This window comes from Artemia franciscana, chromosome 21 (genome assembly GCF_032884065.1).
Source record: "Artemia franciscana chromosome 21, ASM3288406v1, whole genome shotgun sequence".
NCBI classification, from domain to species: Eukaryota; Metazoa; Arthropoda; class Branchiopoda; order Anostraca; family Artemiidae; genus Artemia; species Artemia franciscana.
Window position 1 is genome coordinate 8476737 of NC_088883.1, and position 23886 is coordinate 8500622.

Below are 23886 nucleotides of genomic sequence, written 5' to 3' on the forward strand. Positions count from 1 at the left end.
TTGTCTTATGTGTTGATTTATTAGAAGAAACAAATTTCTTCATTAACACGTTTCCTTTCCAAGCGTGGTGTCAGGCATATACCTACAACCAATTACTGTACTTTTGTTGTCGTCGTCTGTGTTATAAAGGTAAAATATTTTCAATTTGCTGTTTTTGGTATCTTTTCGACATAATATATTACTAATGTTTCATAAGTTCTTTTTAACATGAATTATTTCTGCCCTTGCCCAGACTTCTTTTTAACATGGGCCAGGCTCTACTGACTTACTTGGCTATAGAGAGATAGTCTAGGCTATTTGATTTACTACTGAAATATTTCGGTAAAATTTTAGTCTAGCTACTTTTCACTAGGCTATTTTTGAAAGTGGTTAGGCTATGAAAATTAAACTTTCAGTAGGCCTATTTAATCTAGGGCCAGAAACATAGCCTACTCTGGGAAGGCAATGCCAAGCTTCAATATTGACCCCCTTCTGATTTCTAAGTCTCAGAAATTTGCCTGCTTGACAACTCTAGCCTATAACCTACCAGTTGAAATTTTTCAGTTCTTCTCCTGTTTTACTTCTGAAAATGCAATGAAAATGCAATTCCTATTATTTAGGTAGAATTTTAAGCCATATAAATGGGTCTTTTCTAAGTTTATTAAATATATTTTCTGATCTTTGAAACCTCCTGAATTAGGATTAAGCAAAGTTGTGAAGCTGAAAATAGTTTTCTTGTACTTTATTTTGTAAAATTCTAGTTTAGCTACTTCTTGCTATCTTGGAATTGGATTAGGGTAGTAATAAGAAACTTTCAGGGATGGGTCTACAGACTAAATTATCTTGTGTGAAGGTATTTTGAATTACCTACATTCACCCCCTCTCCCTGTAGAGAGATCTGACCTTCAGAAAAATTTGGGTTATAAAAGTTAAACTTTGCAAAATAGATCTTCTGCTTAAATTAACTACAAGAAAACTATTTCCAGCTTCACAACTTTGCTCAGGCCCAATTTGGGAGGTTTCAAAAATCTATAAATACATTCCCTGATTTAAAAAAAACAACTCATTGATATGCCTTAAAATTCCACCCCAATTGCAGGAATTCCATTTTAAGAACTGAAATTAGAGCAATTGAAATCAATGACTGAAAATTAAGGTAAAATATTCTTTTGTCAAAATTTCAATAGGGACAGACCTATTGAGCATTCAAATTTCTAAGACCCAGAAATAAGAAGAGTGTTAACATAGAAGCTTGACAATACCTTCTCAGAGTATGTTTTGGTCCTGGATCCATTGCTGAAAGTTTCATTTTCCCAACTTAACCCCTTTTCAAGATAGCAAAAAGTAGCTAAACTAGAATTTCACCCTTCAGTTTTAAACAGAAAGTCTATTTTGCAAGGTTTCACTTTCATAACACAAAGATTTTAAGGGTCATCAAAGGTCACTGGCCTCTATAGGGAGAAGGAGTTGAGATTGGTACTTCAAAATACCTTACCAGGACTTGCTTTGCTCTCTAGACCTGTCCCTGAAAGTTTTGTTTCCCTAATCTAACCCCTTTCCAAGGTAGTGTTAAGTAGCTAAACTAGAATTTTACCAATAGCCTGTTTTTTTTACTGAGATGGTATCTGGGTGAATGCACACATGTTTTTATTAGACTTCTGACTTAGGGAAAGGTGAAAATAGCTTACTAGGCCACTCAATGGATTCATTCTATGCTCTCTAAAATGATAATAATCATTTTTATTTATAAATATACCCCACTTCTGCTGATTATCCTACACATAGCCCTAATTAATGTATTTCTCTATTGCTTTTCATTTGTTGATGCTTTGTTCTCTTTGCAGACAGGTTCCTTGACCTGTTATAAGCATTAGATCTGAGATCTCTTATTAAAGATCTGTTAAGCATCAAATAGCCTATTAATTTAAAATTAATCATATGAATATGGATAACAATGAAGATAAAACATAGGCTAAAATGATTAATAACAACAAACTCATGAATAGGCTAGGTCTTATGGCAAAACTAGGGTCCTGGAAAGTGTCTGCTCTAAACCTTGCCCTTTTTTTTTTTATCAAACTGCTATCTTAAATTGCATTGTCCAGCAATTAAGGTAAATCCTGTGATGTTGCTGGTGAATGATCACAATCATTGAAATTGGCAGCATCCCGTTTTGTTTTCCATGGTTGATTCAGCCATTCACAATCAACTCTAGATTTGAAAGCATGGGTAGTAGGGGGTTGCTACCATCTTGTCTGTTAAAACATTCCAGAAAGAAACAATTCTATTGGAGAAGAAGTGGTTTTTTGTATGTGCCTGGGCTCTCTTCTGGAACAATTTCAATGAGTGCTATGGTTGTTGCTGGTTAATAATTTCTTAGTCATAATCATGTCTCCCGTTTGTCTTATGTAAACTAGTGAAGGTAACTTAAGTTTTTGTAATCTTGCCAGATAATCCAGACCCTTGTACCCTTCTATACATTTTGTGGCCTTTTGCTGAATGGACTCAAGGGTAGCTACATCATCTTTATTGATAAGGGAGGTAACAATCATTCCTTATGCTATGACAGGCCAAGGGCTTTCTCTCTAGACCTGTCCCTGAAAGTTTTGTTTCCCTAATCTAACCCCTTTCCAAGGTAGTGTTAAGTAGCTAAACTAGAATTTTACCAATAGCCTGTTTTTTTTACTGAGATGGTATCTGGGTGAATGCACACATGTTTTTATTAGACTTCTGACTTAGGGAAAGGTGAAAATAGCTTACTAGGCCACTCAATGGATTCATTCTATGCTCTCTAAAATGATAATAATCATTTTTATTTATAAATATACCCCACTTCTGCTGATTATCCTACACATAGCCCTAATTAATGTATTTCTCTATTGCTTTTCATTTGTTGATGCTTTGTTCTCTTTGCAGACAGGTTCCTTGACCTGTTATAAGCATTAGATCTGAGATCTGTTAAGCATCAAATAGCCTATTAATTTAAAATTAATCATATGAATATGGATAACAATGAAGATAAAACATAGGCTAAAATGGTCAATAACAACAAACCCATGAATAGGCTAGGTCTTATGGCAAAACTAGGGTCCTGGAAAGTGTCTGCTCTAAACCTTGCCCTTTTTTTTTTTTTTATCAAACTGCTATCTTAAATTGCATTGTCCAGCAATTTAGGTAAATCCTGTGATGTTGCTGGTGAATGATCACAATCATTGAAATTGGCAGCATCCCGTTTTGTTTTCCATGGTTGATTCAGCCATTCACAATCAACTCCAGATTTGAAAGCATGGGTAGTAGGGGGTTGCTACCATCTTGTCTGTTAAAACATTCCAGAAAGAAACAATTCTATTGGAGAAGAAGTGGTTTTTTGTATGTGCCTGGGCTCTCTTCTGGAACAATTTCAATGAGTGCTATGGTTGTTGCTGGTTAATAATTTCTTAGTCATAATCATGTCTCCCCTTTGTCTTCTGTAAACTAGTGAAGGTAACTTAAGTTTTTGTAATCTTGCCAGATAATCCAGACCCTTGTACCCTTCTATACATTTTGTGGCCTTTTGCTGAATGGACTCAAGGGTAGCTACATCATCTTTATTGATAAGGGAGGTAACAATCATTCCTTATGCTATGACAGGCCAAACTAGGGCTTTTTACAACTTTAACATGGTCTGTGGAGCTCTGGAGGATATTGTCCATTTTATTAATCTTAGTCTTTGATGTTTTACTAACCTGTATAGGGTGTAAACTTGTTATCAATAATCAGCCCAAGATCTCTATCTTCAGTTGCTGCTGAACTGGGTTGGGGTTTTCATTAGTTGAACCTACATTGTACAAATGACTAGGGTTGGTTTTCCCAAAATGGTGCTAACTCTCCCCATTTAGATAGAGTCAGTATCAGCTTGTAAGGTGGTGTCTGCATTTACTGGGCCAATTATTTAGAATCATCAGCATACAGGCTCAGCTTATTTAGAACTATATGTGGAGCATCATTAATATAGACATTGAACAATGTTGTTACCTTGTGGGACTCCATTGGTGACTGTTACAGTTTCTGAAGAGAAAAAATGGCCTCCATCATGAACCTTGACCACTTGATTCCTGTTTGTCAAGAAGGCCATTGTCCAGCTGGTCACCTCTGAGTTAATACCAATAGCATGCAGCTTTATTTTCAGTCTTTTGTGACACACTATCAAAGATCATGGCAAAATCAAGAAGTACATCATCTACATACACTCCTTGATCAATTAGTTCAATTACTTGTGTGTAGGTATCTAGGAGGTTAGTTTCAGCTGATTTCCTTTGTCTAAAGCCCTGCTGTTTTGGGGTGAGCAGCTCATTAGAAACTATGTGCTTAATTACAGATGAATTCACAAGACTTTCCAATACTTTACCCACTGCTATTGTTATACTAATAGGTCTGTAGTTCTCAGTCTCATCCCTATTACTTTTGAGAGTAGGTGTAATATGTGCTGGTCTCCAGTCATATAGTACAACTGAGATGTCTAGTGGTTTTGGAATAGGTTAGTTAGTGTCTCAGCTAAAACTGAGCATGCTTCCTTCAAAAGTTAGGGGAAATTCCACAAGGACCTGTTGGCTTATTTTGATCCAGCCTCTTCTACTGCTTATAGACTAACCCAGAATTAAGATTAGGGGTGGCATAGGGTTATCAATTTGGTAATTAGGCTCTTCTGGTAGAGTTATATCATCAGGGACTATGAATACTGACTTGAACTATTCACTTAGTAGATTTCGTATGTTTTTAGGACTAGTAACCAATTGACCTTGATTTACAAAATGGGTCACTGAGTGTCTACCTGGTTTTTTGTTTTTCAACTGTTTCTAGCACTAAAGTTCTCATTTTACTCCATGCACTTGCAATATCTTGTTTTTCAATCAAAGACCAGTCAGAGTTTGTTAATTCATTTGTTAGTACACAAACACATGTCTTTTAAATTTATGTTTTGTAGGTGGAAGTAACAATGTGTACTAAGGATGCATACATGATCACTATGCTTAAGTGGTGGTAAATTGTTTACTGATAAAACGTCATCTGTATCATCCACTATAAGTAAATCTAAGATGGATGGTTCCTGGTTTGCTCAGTATAATGTATTGAAGTTAACCACCTGGGACAAATTATTTTCATTTAAACACCTCAGGAGAGAATTATCTCTAAAGTCTCCTGTTATTATCATATACTTTGATAAATTGACTAGTTGGTTTATTGATATTGTAAAAAAAAACAAGCAAGGATTCATCTCTAATAGGCAAACTGGGGCTGCAGTAAACATCCAAAAGTTACAATCAACTGGGATGCAAATTGTTAACCACATTTGTTCAACCCAAGGTTGAAAATTGTAAGTCACTTTGATTTGGCTCACTTGCAAATAGTCTTGCACATATATTATAATACCTCTACCTTCATCATCACTAAGGTTGCAGAAAGCCTTGTACCCATTAAACCTGATAATCAGTTAAATTTATAGATGAATGTTTAGGCTTAACTTAGGTTTGCACAAAGCACAATAATGTCTGCTGTTTTAGTTACTACTGTTTTAGTCATTTTATTAGGGAGTGAATCACAATTTGTAAACAAGACAGAGAGACAGATACCTGGCTCCATAGGACACTTGGTTGAACTACATGTTGCCAATACAGAGTTGGCACTACAAAAACTTGTCATTTGAGCAATAAGTCAGATTAAGTTCAGAGCTTACATGATTAAATGGTTTTGGAGTACTAAACAAACAAGAAGTTGCTGAGGAGTAAGAAGTTGGTGTAGACTTGCTAGAGTAGCCTAATGATGGTATAGTATTAAAAAAATTAACAAAGGTAGAAGGAGGCACATACATTAGTGGGACATTAAAGCAGTCAGATGATTCACTCCAACTGGCAAATTTTTTTTTGAATGATGGCACCCTTACAAATTATCAAATCTGCATCTACCTTAGCTTTTCTGCATTTCAACTCCTCAACTAGAGCTTTGTTGCTCTTCCTTAGGACTATCACCACAGAAACTGATCGATCTTTTTGTTTCAAGGATTTCTCTATTATTTGGTTTCTAAAAATCAGTTAATTATAGAGAGAAAAGGAGAGGAGGGTGGTGGCTGTCAGATGGTTGATGGCTATTTGTGTCTTTTTACTTTGGCTAAGAGGGGTACCAATGTCAACTCCATAAGTGTATGACAGATAGTTATACAGAAAAACTGTATCATCAGTCTGGGCAGGGATTCCATATGCAACAGTATTAAAATGTTTTTCAAAATGCTGATGCCCTGAGTGTGCTATCTGACAAACATCAGTTTCAGTTAACTGGGCTACAGGAAGTTGAGACAATTGAGAAGACACTAAAAGCCACTAGGTCCTAAGCAGTTGAAACAGAGCACACTGATTGTTGTGAATTTTCAATATGTGATATCCTATTGGCAATATCACTAACCTGAGCAGAAATGTTGGGAATGTGTTTGGTTCAACTGAGTAGTGGTGGCAAACTCCATCTTGATCTTCCCTAAAAAATTTCAAGGAATTATCCATAACTAAAGCTAGTTTTGCTATCACAGCTTACTCACTATGGGGAGAGGGCCAACTTTGATGGCTGGATATGACCAGGAACAAGTAAGTGATTGTATCATCTTGCTCAAACAATCACCACAAATCCAATTCTCACAAATGTTATACTCAGTGGTAGAGAACCCCTCATCCAGTTAATTATGCAAGGAGCTTTCTAGAGATAAGCTGGTAAAATAATTCTTTCTTAACTAATTTGCTAGCTAAAATATGAAAATAGTCTAGATGCACTTAGTGCATCTACCCCAAACCCTTGGTAAATGTACCCCAACCCCTCATATTCGGGTTTATTTTGTCTAGGTATAGCCCTAGACTATGTTAAAAAATTTAATTGTTTGCTGGCCTAGAGGCCCTGTATTGGAAGGTATTGTCCAGCTACTATGCTACCCTCTTCTGATTTCTAAGTCTTAGAAATTTACCTATTTGACATGTCTTATACCTATTGGAATTTTGACTAAACAGCATTATATTAAAATTTTCAGTCTTTATTTTGTTTTTCTTTGGTTCTAGTTTTGCAATAATATTCCTATCATTTGAATAGAATTTTAAGTCATGTTAATGTTTTTTTCTTCTAAATTTAGGAAGTGTATTTGCAGGTCTGAGTAACCTCATTAATTGTGATTGAGCAAAGTTGTGAATCTGAAAATACTTCTCTTGTACTTCTTTTAAGCAAAAGATCTATTTTGGAAGGTTTCACTTTTATAACATATGGTTTTTAAAAGCCAGTGCCCTCTAGAGAGAGAAGGAGAGGAGGTAGATGGCTTGAAATATCTTCCTGTGGTATACTTTAGTCTTTAGATCCATCCCTGAAAGTTTCATTTTCCTTATATAACCCCATTGCAAGATATAGAAAATATAGCTTGTCTAAAATTTTACTCTTTTTGTGCTTCATTCCCCCCAACATTAAGTTTGTATTGTCAATAAAGCTGATTTAATAACACCCCATGGCAATGAATCTTAAATTAATAATTTATGTGAACAAATACTGAGCTGTATGTTGGTAAAAATGCTTTCCAATGTTGCATTTTAAAAATGGACATTGCCTTGACTTCAATATGAGACTGAAATTATAGCAATGATGAACTTAGTTTAAGAAAGAATAAAAAAACAAATAATTTGTATTAAAAGTAGGCATCACATTTTTGTTAATTCTTAAGAGTACAAATGGAGTATAATAGAGTGAAAATCAGGGATCAAACAAAATAAAAACAATGTCAATACATAATTCTTGTGTCAATAGAATTTGTCAACACAGCCAGTCAGAATATGTCAAGTTTTCATTTTAAACTGAAATTTAATTTTTGTTCTCCCATTAGTTGTTTTTCTCATTTTAGGCAAATATGCAACACCAGACATAATAGTAAAGTAAGCTAAGTTAATTGTTTAGCTTGTCTCATCCATTATCTTATGACAGTAAAAACAAGGATTACAATTTTGAGAGTTCTGCCTGCATAAGCTCTTAATTTGCTTGTATTGCCAACTGTAATCCATTTGAAACAAAATTTTTAGTTTTAGCTAAGCATGGAATTCTTCTTTGAAATGGTAGTTACCTAGATATTGATTTCTGGCCAGATACATTTCTAGACATGAGATTCTAGCTAGACACACTTGTGGAGGCACATGTGTTTTGAGCCCTTAATGGGACCCCAAAAGGTAAAACAGTTCATAGTAACCAGCTGATAAAAGGCATGCTTCTAAAATATACAGTCCGGTGAGAAAAATTGTGAACTGTAGCTGATTAAGGAATGGTAATCTTATATTTTCCTGCATCTTAATGGTAAAATTTTTGTTCTCAGAACAAATTTGACAGAATTTTTAAAAGAGCATGAAATACATTCAAAATGACATCATAGCAAAACCAACTTCATTTTAGGGTGTTTTGGCTCTTTTTAAATGTTTTGCAATTTTCTTCTTGTGCAGAATTATCATGATTCCTAAGTCAGTTGCTATTGACATTTTTTTTGGTCCCGATCAGTTTTTTGAGTCTTTTAAAGGGTAAAACTGTTTGCCCCAGAAGCAATTGTTGGATGATGAAAGAGCATAAAAAAGCCCTCAAGTAATGTATTCACTCTTATTCTAGCTAAATTATGTTGTTAACTACAAATTTGCTGTGGCCAAGTTAGTTCTTAGTTAGTTAGGATTATAACAATTGCTTAGCTTTGTGTGCTAGAAACCTTGAACTATTCTCTGCCAAGCAGGTGTTTGTTTTTCTCATAATACGACATGTTCTAGGCCAATGTTTCCCAACCAATCCTGATGTTAGCTTGCAATATTTAAATTTTGTTATTCAAATTTTTACATGTATTCATTAGAATTACCTTAAATTGCAGTTGCAGCTTGGAGCAATCTAAGGATTTTTCCTTGTAGAAACTCCTGAATATGTGATACATAGAATAATCCAAGTCAATCCAAGGAAGCTTTAGTAGTATCTTTTGTTGCAAATCATGGTTCTACACTATTAGAATTGCAGTTAATTTTGTAGTTTCGATAAGTTTTGCCTTTGTATTGGGGCAAGGAGATACAGTTGAAACTTTCAGGGAAAGTTTTGAACTGAGTACAATGGGATTTTGAATATTTGGCTGGAATAAGTGGGCAAACTTTTCATAATCCTCATGGAACACTAGGATTCTTGGACATGGTGAATTTACTTCTATAATTTGTGCCCCAATTTAATTATTCTCTCATGGATTTTGCTTCTTTTTATGAAAGTATAACTTAGAACTTGATGGGCACTGCATATTTAAGTAGCTCTAAATACGATTATTATAATTATATTATATAATCAGTAGTACTAATATTATAAAGTAAGGGTTTTGCTGTTTAAGTTTTTTCTCAAAGACATCTGATCAAAATTTTGGGAATTACTTCTTAAACTGAGATGGGTATGATTTTGCTGACCCTATAAAGCCTTTTCAGTAGAGACATGGATAGGAGCTTGTGAGCACCTTTTCAAAATATTCTGGGCTGTAGATTTATTCCTAAGGTTTGTTCACCTAGTTTAACAACTATGTAACTACATGATTAAGGAAAGCTGCCTCTAATATCAAGCCTCCACTCCTTCCTTAGGAAAGATTGGAATTCAGCTAAGAATTTGGATCATTCCATGGGAAACATCTTGTTAAGCTTTAAATCCAAGAAAATCAGTCTGTAAGCCAAACTAGAATTTGCTTTCAAAGTGAAGACTAGCATATAGACTTTTCAAAGTTTTAAGGAGGGACAGAAGGGAAATAGGAGCTTGCAAGAGCTTCCTATTTTGGACTGAAAATTATTTCCTGAAAAATTTTTCATGTGCAGTTCCAAATCTTTGGAACTGCCATGCCTAGGTATAATTCAAGATGGGCAGACCTAAAAAGGCTTGATTTTTGTTTTCAAATTCCAGCAGGTTTTTTTTAGCACCCATTCTTGGATGATGCTTTCTTGACCATTAAAACAAATAAACTTATATATCAAGTCCAAGAAAAGAAATGGCATCGTTCCCAGTGGTATTAATTGTGGGAGAGGAATGGAGGGTCACTTGCCCTCTAGATTACGAAAATAGTTGTTTTGGAATATTTTTATCAAAAATTCCTTCTTGCTAGATTTGTAAAAATAGTTTTGCCCCTGGGGGGACTAAACTTTCATGAAATGACACCACTGAAAAGAAATTACATTCCCCCTCAGTACAATAACCTCTAGTATCAGTTTTGTGGCAAAGTTTTCATCTCTTAATGCTTAGCGTACTGACTATTTTAATATATGAATACTTGACACCTAATTCAGCCACTACCCTGAATTAGGCATAGTGCTTCAGAATATATGAGATATAGTGGTTTTGTATTGTAGACTAATGCTCATGAAGACTACCTATGTTTTCAATGTGCAAAAATTACCATGTGTCAAAGTTCCCAGTTTTCCACTAGTAGTCTAAAAATTCTCATGTAGAATGATTTTTGGCATTTTCCCCAATACTCCATTGAAGAAAAACATAAAAAGTTTTTTTTTCTCCTTCTTTTTTAATGGCTATCTCTTTTTACATTCTTTTTTGCATTATCTGCCCAATTGGGTTATGATGGTGATTACTTCCATTATTTCAGGAAAGACACAAATGCTTTGCTTGTGGTAGTTGCTTTGTATTAAAACTTATGTTAATGCAAACTACCTATTCCAGAAATTCAGTTGTTCCTGTCATACATCTGCTCCTGCACCACTTCCCTCATTAAAAAAAAATACAGTTGGAAAAAGATCTAAAAAGCCAGAAGACTTTCTCTGGATTTTTTATTTTTATTCCTAAATTTGAGGTGTATTCTAAAGACTTACTTGTTCTTAGCACCAAGCTGTTGCTGCACCACTTCCCTCATTAAAAAAGACTTAAGAAAAGGAGCTAAATAGATAATAGACTATCTTTTATTCCTAAATTTGCAGTGTATTCCAAAGACTTACTTGTTCTTAGCACCAAGCTGTTGCTGCAACACTTCCCTCATTAAAAAGACTGTTAGGAAAAGGAACTAAATAGATAATAGACTATCTTTTATTCCTAAATTTGCAGTGTATTCCAAAGACTTACTTGTTCTTAGCACCAAGCTGTTGCTGCACCACTTCCCTCATTAAAAAAGACTTAAGAAAAGGAGCTAAATAGATAATAGACTATCTTTTATTCCTAAATTTGCAGTGTATTCCAAAGACTTACTTGTTCTTAGCACCAAGCTGTTGCTGCAACACTTCCCTCATTAAAAAAGACTGTTAGGAAAAGGAACTAAATAGATAATAGACTATCTTTTATTCCTAAATTTGCAGTGTATTCCAAAGACTTACTTGTTCTTAGCACCAAGCTGTTGCTGCACCACTTCCCTCATTAAAAAAGACTGTTAAGAAAAGGAGCTAAATAGATAATAGACTATCTTTTATTCCTAAATTTGCAGTGTATTCCAAAGACTTACTTGTTCTTAGCACCAAGCTGTTGCTGCACCACTTCCCTCATTAAAAAAGACTGTTAGGAAAAGGAACTAAATAGATAATAGACTATCTTTTATTCCTAAATTTGCAGTGTATTCCAAAGACTTACTTGTTCTTAGCACCAAGCTGTTGCTGCACCACTTCCCTCATTAAAAAAGACTGTTAAGAAAAGGAGCTAAATAGATAATAGACTATCTTTTATTCCTAAATTTGCAGTGTATTCCAAAGACTTACTTGTTCTTAGCACCAAGCTGTTGCTGCACCACTTCCCTCATTAAAAAAGACTGTTAAGAAAAGGAGCTAAAAAGATAATAGACTATCTTTTATCCCTGAAGTTGCAGTGCTGGTATTTCTAAGTAAGCTGTTATGCTGCTAATCTTTCTCCTTATTCTATTACAAGGTTGTAAATGTCTGCTAAATCTTCTTTTGAAGGAGTCAACAGAGAAATTCTTAGGGATAATTCCCAGTAAAAATCCCAAATCGAAGTGCACTGTCAACAAACCTGTTCAGGGGCTTCACTTTAAAGTATTGTATGGAATTTTTCATCCAAAAAAGATCTGAATACCACAATTGGTTTGTTATTACTACAAGCTCATTGTTTCAACAAGTCATCAGATGCCAATGCAGCAGCATATGCTCTCCTCCACTCCCCTCTGTTCAAAGCTTCACTCATTACTCTATTGAGAAATTCTAATTTCTTTACAATGCTATATGCGCTTCTGCGCGCCTATCCCCTCATCACCGTCTTATCCGTTTTTTTGTTGACTTTGTGTATGTATTTGTTTTTCTCTTTGTGTTTTTTGAATTTCATTTTTTGTGTGTATCTAATGTTCATTTTTTTTTTCATAGTTCGTTATTTTGTGTGTTTATTTAATTTTTTGTATTAACGTAGAAAATTTCTATTGTTATTACTTTTCATTATTTGTATGTTTTGCTTTTTTTGTGTTTATTTAATTGTTTGTACTCCACATTTTAATACTTTTATAGTGTTGTTGTGGGTAAGACATAAATTATTATTATTATTATTATTATATTATTATTTTTTTGCTTCCTTTTGAATAGACAAAAACTGAAGTTTTTGTATAATCTTCCTCTTGATATGCTACCAAGATAGTGTTGGTAGATTTTAATATTGGTTTATAATAATAATGAATATAATTATATAGTATAATGAATATTATAATGAATATTGAATATTATATATATATATGATATATTATATTATATATTATATATGAATATAATAATGAATAATAATAATGAATTGTAACAAAACCACACTGCCTTTCCATCATAAGCAATAAATAACAAGTAGAACAATAGGGAAATTTTTCCATTAGACAATGGTATTCTAAACTTTAAATAAATATTTTGACCCTATATCCAAAATAAAGTTAGAATTATGCTGTCTTACACAAAGAATTCCCTATTGTCAGCTTTTATTACCTGGATCCTTTTAACATAAATATGAGCGATTTTTTGTATTAATGTGCAGTCATTACTTTTAAATTAAATAAAGCTAAATTTTCATAATCTACATTTCCTAATTATTAATTCCATATCCTACTCTGTAAAATTAATCTGTCAGAGAACCATATTTCAATTAATGATACAAACTTAGGAAAGAAAAATTTTTCTTAGAAAAATACCAAAAAAAACTACTATCGTTCTTTGAAACAAACTCACCAAAATGGATGACAACCAACCTGGATGACAACCCTGAGCAAATGCATGCTTTTGCACAATGATTTCACCCAAAAGAAGATGTATTTGTTTTTGGGCTTTCATTTTCCATCATATAAAATAAGGATTTCTAAGGATAGTATAAGCAATCTAAGGATTTCTCTTTGTAGAACTCCGGAATGATGACTTGAGTTGTATACAAAGCTTATTAGTGACCAGGTGCTGTTCCTTGTTCAGTAGCATCCCAATTGAGTTTATGAGTTTATGCTCTGTGAAAGACTGCTCAGAACCAAGCCTTCATTTGAAAACAAATAGATTCAGTAGTAACTGTTTCATTAGATTGTTTGTTCCAACTGTTGACAATGTGTGATGAAAAGAATCGAGTGCGGACTCTAGATATTGTAGATTGCTTGACAAGTTTCAGGTGATGATCTCTAGTTCTTGGGTTTGTATCAGTAGTAGGAAATAATGCTGGGAGAGTAACTCATGTAAACAAGTGTAGGGAGATTCAGCTTTGAATCAGTCTTACAGGGTATCAGACATCAGGTGAATCAATCTTACATGGTAATCAGATTCAGTCTTACAGGGTAGGGAAGCTCCTGCATTCCAGATATCAATTTACTGGCATTTATCTGCACTTCCTCAAGAACTTTTATGTCTTTTAAATAAGGGGAAGCAAGAGACAATCCAACTTCTAGCTTAGGACGCTCAAGTCCCTTGTATAGAAGACTGATGGCTATTATGGCGCTTGTTTAATCTTTTGTGATCCAATGCCCAAAGTCTAGCTAAATTAATTATTATTATGTATTATCAGGATAAGCTCAGGAAACTCACTGATTTTTATACATAAATACTTTATGTATAAGGTGACTGTCAAACTTAACAAACCCCTTCTAGCTCAGTCATTTGAGTGTGTGATTGATAAGAATCATCTGAAGGTCATGAACTCGAGGCTCATTTGGTGCTTTTCTGTTGGTAGAAAGTTGAGTTTTGTAGTAAAATAAAAACTAAATGACCCCTACCAACTCAGTCAGTTGAGTGTGTGATTGATAAAAATCATCAAAAGGTCATGAACTCAAGGCTCATCTGGCGCTTTTCTGTTGGTAGAAAATTGAATTTTGTAGTAAAATAAAGACTAAGCCCCACTAGCTCAGTCACGTGAGTGTGACTGATAAGAATCATCAGAAGGTCAGGAACTCAAGGCTCATTTGGTGCTTCTCAGTTGATAGAAATTTGAATTTTGTAATATAATAAGCCCCACTAGCTCAGTCAGCTGAGTATGATTGATAGGAATAATCAGAAGGTCATAAAATCAAGGCTCATTTGGTGCTTTTCTGTTGGTAGAAAGTTGAATTTTGTAGTAAAATAAAAACGAAATAACCCCCACTACCTCAGTCAGTTGAGTGTGTGATTGATAAGAATCATCAGAAGGTCATGAACTCATGGCTTATTTTCTGTAGGTAGAAAGTTGAATTTTGTAGTAAAATGGAAAATTTTGCTAAAGAATAATGCTAGATATTATGAAGAATAGAATTGTAATAACACTAAAATATCTTTAAAAAAGATAGTACTTATGGTTTCTTTACTTTACTTTCAAGTAATAACTCGATTTTTCACACATGTTTTACTATTCTGACTAAATTGATATTCAAATCACTGTGACTTCTCCTATATCAATTCCTAACAATTTTGAGTTTCTTGTATGGGGGGGGGGGTTAACCTGGGATTACAGGAATTACAGTAATTAGTATACAAGAATCAGTGGTCATGGCATGTACATTATATATAGGAAAACATAATTTAGGTGGATAATTTTTATTTCTTTGCCCTATTGCCCACACATTTATCAGGGCTGTATTGGTGCCAGAATTGCATCTTCCATGACCATTCTTTCAAAGACACTTTTGGTAGGCATGATTTCTGCATTTGATATATGTACTTGGCTTAAATTGCTTAAAACTGTAGTTAACTGCAACCAAATTATAATAAAAACGTAATTAAAATTAACCTTGCTTAATGTAATGTTTAGGCAAGAGTAAATAATTTGGGTATTAATGTATAAACAAGATATGGACTTTATTTAGTTTTGCAATGATGGTGACGTGAGTAAATGCTGTTTATATTCAGTGAATAGTAAATCTTACAACTTTCCTGTTTTATTAGGGTGCTGGAAACCATCGGATTAAGGTGTATTTTATAACAGGGCTGTCAAGTATGGGGTGAGGGAGGATTCTGTGTCTCCCCCTTCTTCCCCAAAATTTTGACTACTAACGACTCCGTTGTAAATAGAAATCAAAATATCGACAAACTACTATTCATGAAAAACAACAAAAACTGTCTGGGTTTCAGAGTAATTACTGACAGATTCTTAGTCATTTCAACGAGGTGCTGCATGCTGTTATCAATTTATTTTAATGTAAACTTATGCTGATTGTTCAAATAGAAAAGCAATTCCTGCCATTAAAATCTATCCCCCCCCCCTAGTGCTGCGCACAATTTCCTTAAAACATTAAGCGTTTAATACGACATGAGATGTTGTCTGACAGTGTCAATTTAAAATTGTCAAACAGTGACTTTTGTGACCAGAAATTGCTGTTGATAAAATTTGGAAAAATACAGAACAGCAAAGTTCTTCCTGCTTTTAAGGAATGGTTCTGCTGCCTAAATTCCTTCCCTTCCGCTACTTCTACTGCTAAAACACACAACAGCACCAAGCCGCTTGAGGCCAACACAGCTTCACATGCTGGCTCCTCCATCTCCCTATCAAAGCCTCCCTCCTTACACCCTCCCAGGAATTTCCCATTTCTCTTTAATCTTTCGTTATGACATCCTCACTCCCCTACCGCGGACGACCTGCTTTTCATTTAGGCCAAGACGGTTTCCCTTCTGTTAGGGCTAGAATATCCATGTTGATCTGTGTCCAGTGTGGAAATGTGTTTGTTTGGCTTTAATTTACTTTTCCATAACTGGAGGCGTTATTAGGCTATTAATATAACAACGAATCTTTATTTGTGCAATAAACATGTTCCTGAAAGTTTCATTCAATCTATAGACAGAAATGTCCTTAGTCTGCAAGTTGTCCTTTTTTTGGAATCTATAGAAAAATAGATTTTTACCTATAACTGAATAGAAATCTACCTATAACTGGTAAATTTTTGGTCTTAATCTATGCCTGAAATTTTGATCAATATAGCACTCAAAATCAATGTTGGAGATTCCTTTCCTACTTGCTATTGTGCCCAGAGGGTGCACGGATGAGGGTAAGAATTGTTTTTTGCCTCGGAAATATCCTTATTTTTGTTGTATATTCTGGTAATGAGTGGAAAAAGTAGCTGTTTCTAAGATATCAGATCATGGACAAATCGTAAAACAAAGATCCCCTTTTTGTTTCCACCTCCTCCCAGGAGAAGTGACCAGATATTCGTAGGCATATACAGGTCATAACCGTAGGTGGTTATGTAGATCTGATGTGATGATGATTTGTATCTGATGGTTTTTTGTATAGGGGTTAAAATCTGATTACACAACTCTCTCCCAGCTATTGGTTTTGGTATTTAAAGCCAGTCTGTACTGGATGAAAGAACGTTAGGGATTTATATGGCTTAATTCTGGCCTTAAAACTTTTGGGCCAGGCAAATTCTGTTTAATTGTCACAATATTAACAATTCTATTGAATAACAAATGCACAATTGAGTTCCCATCATAAATTGTCTAGTTGTTTCGATTCTTTAGAATAAAATCAGTAATATCAACTCGGTTGAATGCCATTAATATCAGTAAATTTCCGATGACGAGAATTCTGTTTAATCACACTGAAAATGTCAATTCTATTGAATGGTATTATTAATAATCCAATTCTGATTGTAATGTGCCTCTATAGGGAGATGGTAGAATAGCTTAGTCTTTTATAAGTTCAGAACTACTCATTTATAAAGGAAAACAATTACTCTCTTCCTTTTATTCAAATTCTTCATTGGTTTGAATGTGTAAAAAAATTTTGTAGAATTTTTATTCAGATGCAAATGGAACTGTTAGAAAAAAAAGTTGGGCTAATGTCAGGCGCATACTCATGACCTTGAGATTGGGTATTTAGTGCTAATGTGTAAAAAGACTATTAAAATATTCAAGTCAATTCTTGCCATATTGAGCAATGGTCTACCCTTGAGTGTCATTCCATGCTTTATTAAAAACATCAACTTGAAAAAAAATATTTATAGTTCTTAAAAAAATCAAATAAAGATAAAGTTATATTTTTGGCTGTTAAAACTAGGAGAAGAAGAATAACTAATTATTTAGGGGGAACTCGTATGTCTTGATAGGGTGTCAAGTCAAAAAGGTTAGTTCTAGCTGGTGATACAGGGACTCAGTATGCATAAATTTCACTCTTATACGCCAGATAATTTCGGCTATTATGAGTCATTAGTGTATATTTTTTGCTAACTCTGAATTTTCTAAATGGTTAGTAAAATATTGCAATGTACTTGTTTTAGGGCTCCAAAGGTCCCTTTTGTGTGGACCCTCCCCCCGAATTAAAACTTCATTCATATATGCCTGTATTACACTGTCTTTAATTGTATTATTTTTTTATTAATTTCAATGTAACGAATTGTGTAAGTAGGCTGGTAAATTGTACAAAAAAATTAAATATGAAAAAGCGTCATGTTTCAAATTTGTGTGTTTGGTCCTTCTTGGTCTCATATTTTTCTTATGGATTTACTGTTTTCTGCTTTTTGTCAACTTTTGATCGTAGTCTTTTGACCTTGATCACGAGGCCTTTTGACCTCGATCACTTTTGATCAGGAGTATGCTCGTTTGACATCCTAGGTCCAGCATTATTTTAAAAAGCGTCATTTTGCTGTAAAATTTATGATATTTCAGATTTGTAACAAAGAAGTATTTGTGTAATGGTAATCTGCACAATAGTATCTATAAGTCTCCTAAATTTGAATGGGTCTGCTGTCTCCTCCTGCCCCTGCTGCCCAAAAGTTGATTATTTTTTCCCAATAATTTGACTTAATATCTGAGTGAATCCCATCTCTTTATTTATGTGAAAGATTTTTCATAGAAAGTTTGAAAATTTGGGTCTAAATATCGAGTATTTTAGGCTTTAGACAAAAGTTTGCTAAGTTTTTGGAGGTCATTTTCGTGGTCTTGGTATGGCATACCCGAAGGAGGGCCCTCTTGAGGTTCGTCCAAGTACCCTGCCTCATCTAGGGAGGAATATCTGGATAAAAAATGATGCTTTTCATTCATTTTCATCTTAAATTTAGAAAATCTAAAATTTATGAACCCTTCCTTAGAGTTAGGAGCGATTTTTCGTATCGGCACTTGTAAGACCCGAGATTAAAAAAAAGCCGTTTTTCGTTGTGGTGGTTTTTGTTTGTAGTTTTGCAATCCCAAAGCTATTAAGTTACATGCCCATATTAAGTATTCAGAATTTGATCTTGTAAAAGTAAATATAACAAATAAACTGGAAATAATATAATTAGAAAAAGAACGTTTTGATGGAAACTTTTAAAATTTCAAAGTCAGAACAAGAAAACGGTTTACCAAATCTACAGTATTCATGTCTGGGTTGTATCCAGGGTTTTGTTCAAGAGGGGAGGAGGAGGTCTGTTTACAAAGATGAATTAAAATGAAGTTGCCATCAATTCATCATGGCTAAACAGAGAACAAGGAGCCAATTGGTGTAAAAATGTTTTCATTTTCACTTGTTGATGGATAGTCTATCATCCATCCATCCATCTTAGGGCAGAACTAAGGTAGATATTCACAGAAATTTAGGGATGATTGAGATTTTTGGGTTAACTCATGACAGAAAATGTTGACTGGACTTTTGTACAAAGGAAGGGGGGGGCTCAATTAGTTTTGAATCACAGACAAACCAATTGACCTAAGCCTAATAGGCTTGCTTGTTTAGAATCTCAGGCGGACTAGCATGTTTTAGGATTGACACATTGCCAACAAGTCCCTTGTACTCGTAGGTGAACCTTCAGTTTTTTGGTAAAGAGCAAGGGCAAACAGCAGGAGCAGCTAAGACTCTGATTGGATAAATACTTGTGCGATAGCTTTTGGAGAGGCACGCCCGCCTAGAGTCTCAGGCAGGGTGACCAAATTTTAGAATTAACATATGACACAAAATACATAAAAAATTAGTTTCTATGCATATTTGTTATTACGAGTCAGAGAAAAATTGACGATAGGTCAAACCCCTGATCCCCCTTGGGCACGGCCTTGGTTCGAGTTTTTTAAATTAGGATCTAAATAGCTAAAAAAGAAGCTTGGAGCTAACATTTTTATTATCTGTTGTCAAATACTTGTAAATAAAGCTTTATAAGCTACATCATGTACTTCGAGTTTGGATGGCTCATATTTTGAGTTCTTTTTCTTATTGGTATAAAAACAAAATTGTTGGTCTTAAACATTCTGCGTATCAAATTCTATATTCCAAAAAGCTTTTCTCATCCTTAACAACCTAGTATGCAAAGAAAATACCATTTTTTTTTGAATATTGTTGAATGGGAACATCCGTTGCCTAATTTAGCTGGTTTTTGTCATAATATGGAAAAAGAAAAATTAAAAATAATTACTTTATATGGGGAAGCATAAAGATTTCCTACTGACAATCCCTCCCTAATCGTCGGGTATTCATGCTCATATTTTTTCGTTTTAGGACCAAAAGGAAAAGGAAAGTCGCCTACTTGAGAAACAATGCTTTTTAAAACTCACCTTTTGAAGTACAATAATCAAAATAGATATACGGAGGGGGGCTGTACAGGGAAGTTTTCCTTCAGGGCTAGTCAAAAGAAAATATTGGGAAAACCTCCTAAGCTTCATTTCTCCTCTTCCCCTCTCACAAAAGCTGTTACTGTATATACGAACTTCCTAGGGTCATATTTAAAGGTGTGTAGAAAAATCTGCCCTAAATATATAAGAGCATAATATTTTGATCATTTTAATTCTTAGCGAATTCAAGGGTTGCTATTTCGCAATTTTAAAGAGCATGTTTGAGTAGTCCTTACTTCAACTACCTTTTATTTCATTCATTACGTTTGTATTAAAGACCCCTTGGGCAATGTTTTATGTCTTACCCCTTTCACTCGAATAAATATATGGATACGTCCGTCTGTGTATCATATATTTGACTGTGGCTCCAAAAAGACTACTAAGAATCTAGAAATTGGAAATGTCAGAATTTAATGCGTAAAATGTTGCTTAACACTCTTGTCATATTCAAAGGCATGTCTTTTAAGAATTCTGGAAATCTATTACACCAGGATTTATCTAAATAAAATTCAAAACCACCAACACATCTTAATTTTTACTTTCTTTAGTTGTCTGTTTTATGGGCTTCACTTCGGTTTCTAGCAGGGTTTTGGAGTTGGTTATAAGTTATAACCAACTCTACGAAAAGTCTGACTCCACATAGGGACGGACGAAGAGCAAAATCTGGGGTGGGGTAGTGTGACAAGGGTGCGAATATGCGAAATCTTGGGTGGGGAAACAATTTGACAAGGGCGCTAATAATTGACCAAATCGACACTTTTATATTAAAGAGTGAAAAACAGAAGAAAAGAGGAATAAATGTACCAGAAAAAATCTTTGGGGGGGGGGACATGGTTCACCTAGATTCGCAAGTGACTCCACAGTCCTGGTTTCTAAGTAGCTCATATATCAATTCTTCAAAGCATCAAATGTAGAAAAAAAGAAGAAAATCTTATGGAAGTTTAAATTTGTTTTAAAAGATGTTCATAATAAAGAGATGCATTCATTTGAATGATTTAATTTTTGCTCTATTTGCAAATTTGATATTACAAAATCAAATGTACTGTTGCCAAAATTAAATTAACATTGTAGAAGTTAATGATTTTTGCAGAGATGGAAGTAAAAATATTTTGTTTAGATAATTAACACAAGGAAGTATATCTTTATGAAGAATGGTGTGTGTATGATCTCGAGTACAATATCCATAGATGAAAATATATTTTATGAAATAAACTTCTTTTTATGATACTCATAATTTTTTCCAGGCAAAATGACTCGTTTTGCTAGAGCTGCTGGATCTAAAGCTTCAAATAAAAAAGCACCCCAAGAAGCAACCCCTTGGTCAAAACTGAAGCCCAACGAGAGACCAGTAGAAGAAGAAGAAGAAGATTCTGAAGATATGGATGAAGAAATAGATGAAGAAGTGAGTGATCTTGGCTCTGATGAAGGAGTAGAAGGTGAAAGTGAAGATGGGGAAGGTGAAGATGAAGAAGGAAGTGATGAAGATGAGGAAGAAAGTGACGAGGATGAAGAAGAAAGTGGAGGCGACGAAGAAGAAAGTGGCGAAGATGAAGAAGTGGAAATGTTGCCTCAACCCCAGACAAATAAGAAACAGTTACAGACTCCTGTAAAGCAAGGGCCAACCCTCCAAGCTACACCTGCCAAACAAGGTCAAACTCCAAAACCTACACCTGTAAAGCAAGGCCAAACCCCAAAATCCACACCTGCAAAACAAGGCCAAACTCCTAAACCCACGCCTGCAAAACAAGGTCAAACTCCTAAACCGACGCCTGCAAAACAAGGCCAAACCCCAAAACCCACACCAGCGAAGCAAGCCCAAACACCTAAGTCGACGCCAGCAAAAATTGTTAAGACGGAAGGAGACAAAGGAACAAAAACTGTCGAGGCTAAACATCCTAAAACGCCTAAAGTTACCAAGGAGGCTGTATCTCCAAAACCCACCCCTCGTCCAGCAAAAACTCCAAAACTCGAAACCAATGAACTAGAGAAAACGGAAATTGCAGAAAAAGAAAATGCACCAGTTAAAGAAGAAAATACAGCTAAAGTTAATGGCGCAACTGAAAAAAAGGCCCAAAAAGAATTTAAGGGCAAATGTCTTAAATGTAAAGAAATTGGACACAGAATTAAGGACTGTCCTGAAAATCCAAATAGAAACAAATGCTGGAAATGTGGAAAAGAAGGTCATAGAGCAAATGACTGCTCCGCTGCAGGTTATAAGTTTGCCACCTGTTTTGTGTGTGGTAACGAAGGACATCTTGCTAGAGAGTGTCCAGAAAATACTAAAAAAGGGAGTAAAAACGAGGGAACGAAAACTGCGCTGGGTCAAAATGCTTTTAAGTCTAAAAAAGGCGCCAAGAAATTAGCCTCTCTGTTGGTCAAGGAGGAACAGATCTCAGAACCAACAGTCACTAAAGAAGATGTCGCTTCTGTAGGAAAGGGTGGAAAAACACAAAGCCCCAAGAGAAAGCTGGAACAAGGAAATGTTGGATCCACGCCAGCCAAGAAATCAAAAAAGGGAAAAGTTGTTAAGACATAAAAATACGACGTATTTCTATATTTTGTATGGTAATTGAGTTGTAATTTTAATAAATTATACTGCTTGACGAAAATTGTGTAAAACTTGCTATACCAGATGGTATATGTTCTATATTTATCGTTATCTTTTTTAATACTAGCCGATTTGTCCAAGGATCTGGGTATAATGAAAAAGCTTATTAAGAAAAAACAAATTAAGAAAAGAATTCTTCAATGTTTTTGAAAAAGAGGATTTTTAGGACTTCTTCTTTTTTTTGAAAATAATTTGCTGTTTTTCTCATTAGAGGAGTTTCGAAACAGTGTGGAAGAAAATATATGAACCTAGCATTGCTTACGTTCTACTGAGGCTAACCATGGTAAATTTTGGTCAAGACTATGGCTCAATGTCTCTTATTCCCTAAGTTCTAGAGTGGTAAATGATAAAAGATGCTGTGGCTTAGTGCCACGGTAAACCATCTAAAATAATTTTCCATTCATAAAAATATATTAGCAGCAGTATATATTAGCAGTTTTGCTGCAAAAAATTTCTTTGAACGGAAAAAGCTAAATCTCTAAACATCTTAGTTTAGATTAAAGTGGTTACTTGTGTATTATACAGAACACATCTAATACGTGAAGGTAGGCTATTCTTTCTTGCTTCATAATATGCAGACTAGTCATAGTTCATACGTTTTGTATGCAGCCCCGCTATACTTTACCCCCCTGCTCCTCATGTGCAGATGTATAGTCCAATGATATGTATCGTATCTATCTCCCAATGCGTCTCGGCTGTCTCAATCTGTGTACCTGTAAATTGAATCAACCTGTTTGGAAGCGAAACGGGAAAAACAAATTACGAGTGGGAGACTGCATTGAAAACACAGAATTGTATGATATATTTCAATACAAAAGGCATTGAAAATGTATAATAGTCTTAGTTTAAATTCAAAGGGGAATGAGATATGATATATCTTATTATTGTGCTATCAGGTTACATCTTCTAGGTCTTTGACACTTTCTAATTCCATCAACATTTGTCAAATGTCTTCCCGAGTAATTGTCTATGAATAGGCCAGTCTCAGGGACTGGCCGCATATCAAACAATAATTTATAAGAAGAGTATGGCTTGAATCAGCTCTCTAGGGCCACAATGGCAGAAGGGTTAAGATTGCTAGGCCACATTTGCAGATTGCTTAAAATTTTACTTTTGGGCCATCCATTTGGGGTGAAATTAGATTCATGTACTCAGATAGGATATTGAAAGTTCGTAAGGATGGATTTAAAGCAAATATGAACTTTTGTAAGGGGGCAAGGAGATTTTGAGTTGATTGAGATTGAAGAGGATGATGTGTAGTTGTTCGTACTAGTGGTGGTAGTATAAACTTCTACAAAACCTCCGTTTTATCGCTGGATCTATGTTAGAGTATGT

The 23886-nt window shown here is 34.7% G+C and overlaps 1 protein-coding gene across 2 annotated transcripts; it reads left to right on the top strand.

Moving 5' to 3' along the window:
* On the top strand, nucleotides 1–22552 carry LOC136040792 (uncharacterized). Of its 2 annotated transcripts, XM_065725123.1 has the most exons (3): nucleotides 34–129; nucleotides 7877–7907; nucleotides 21188–22552. In XM_065725123.1, exon 3 carries the CDS (start codon nucleotides 21193–21195, stop codon nucleotides 22477–22479), a length of 1287 nt encoding a protein of 428 aa, XP_065581195.1. In that variant the 5' UTR covers nucleotides 34–129; nucleotides 7877–7907; nucleotides 21188–21192; the 3' UTR covers nucleotides 22480–22552. The 2 variants fall into 2 exon arrangements, with proteins under 2 accessions (XP_065581194.1, XP_065581195.1); XM_065725122.1 differs by lacking the exon at nucleotides 7877–7907 and having other exon boundaries at nucleotides 1–129.
* The last annotated feature ends 1334 nt before the right edge of the window (nucleotides 22553–23886 follow it).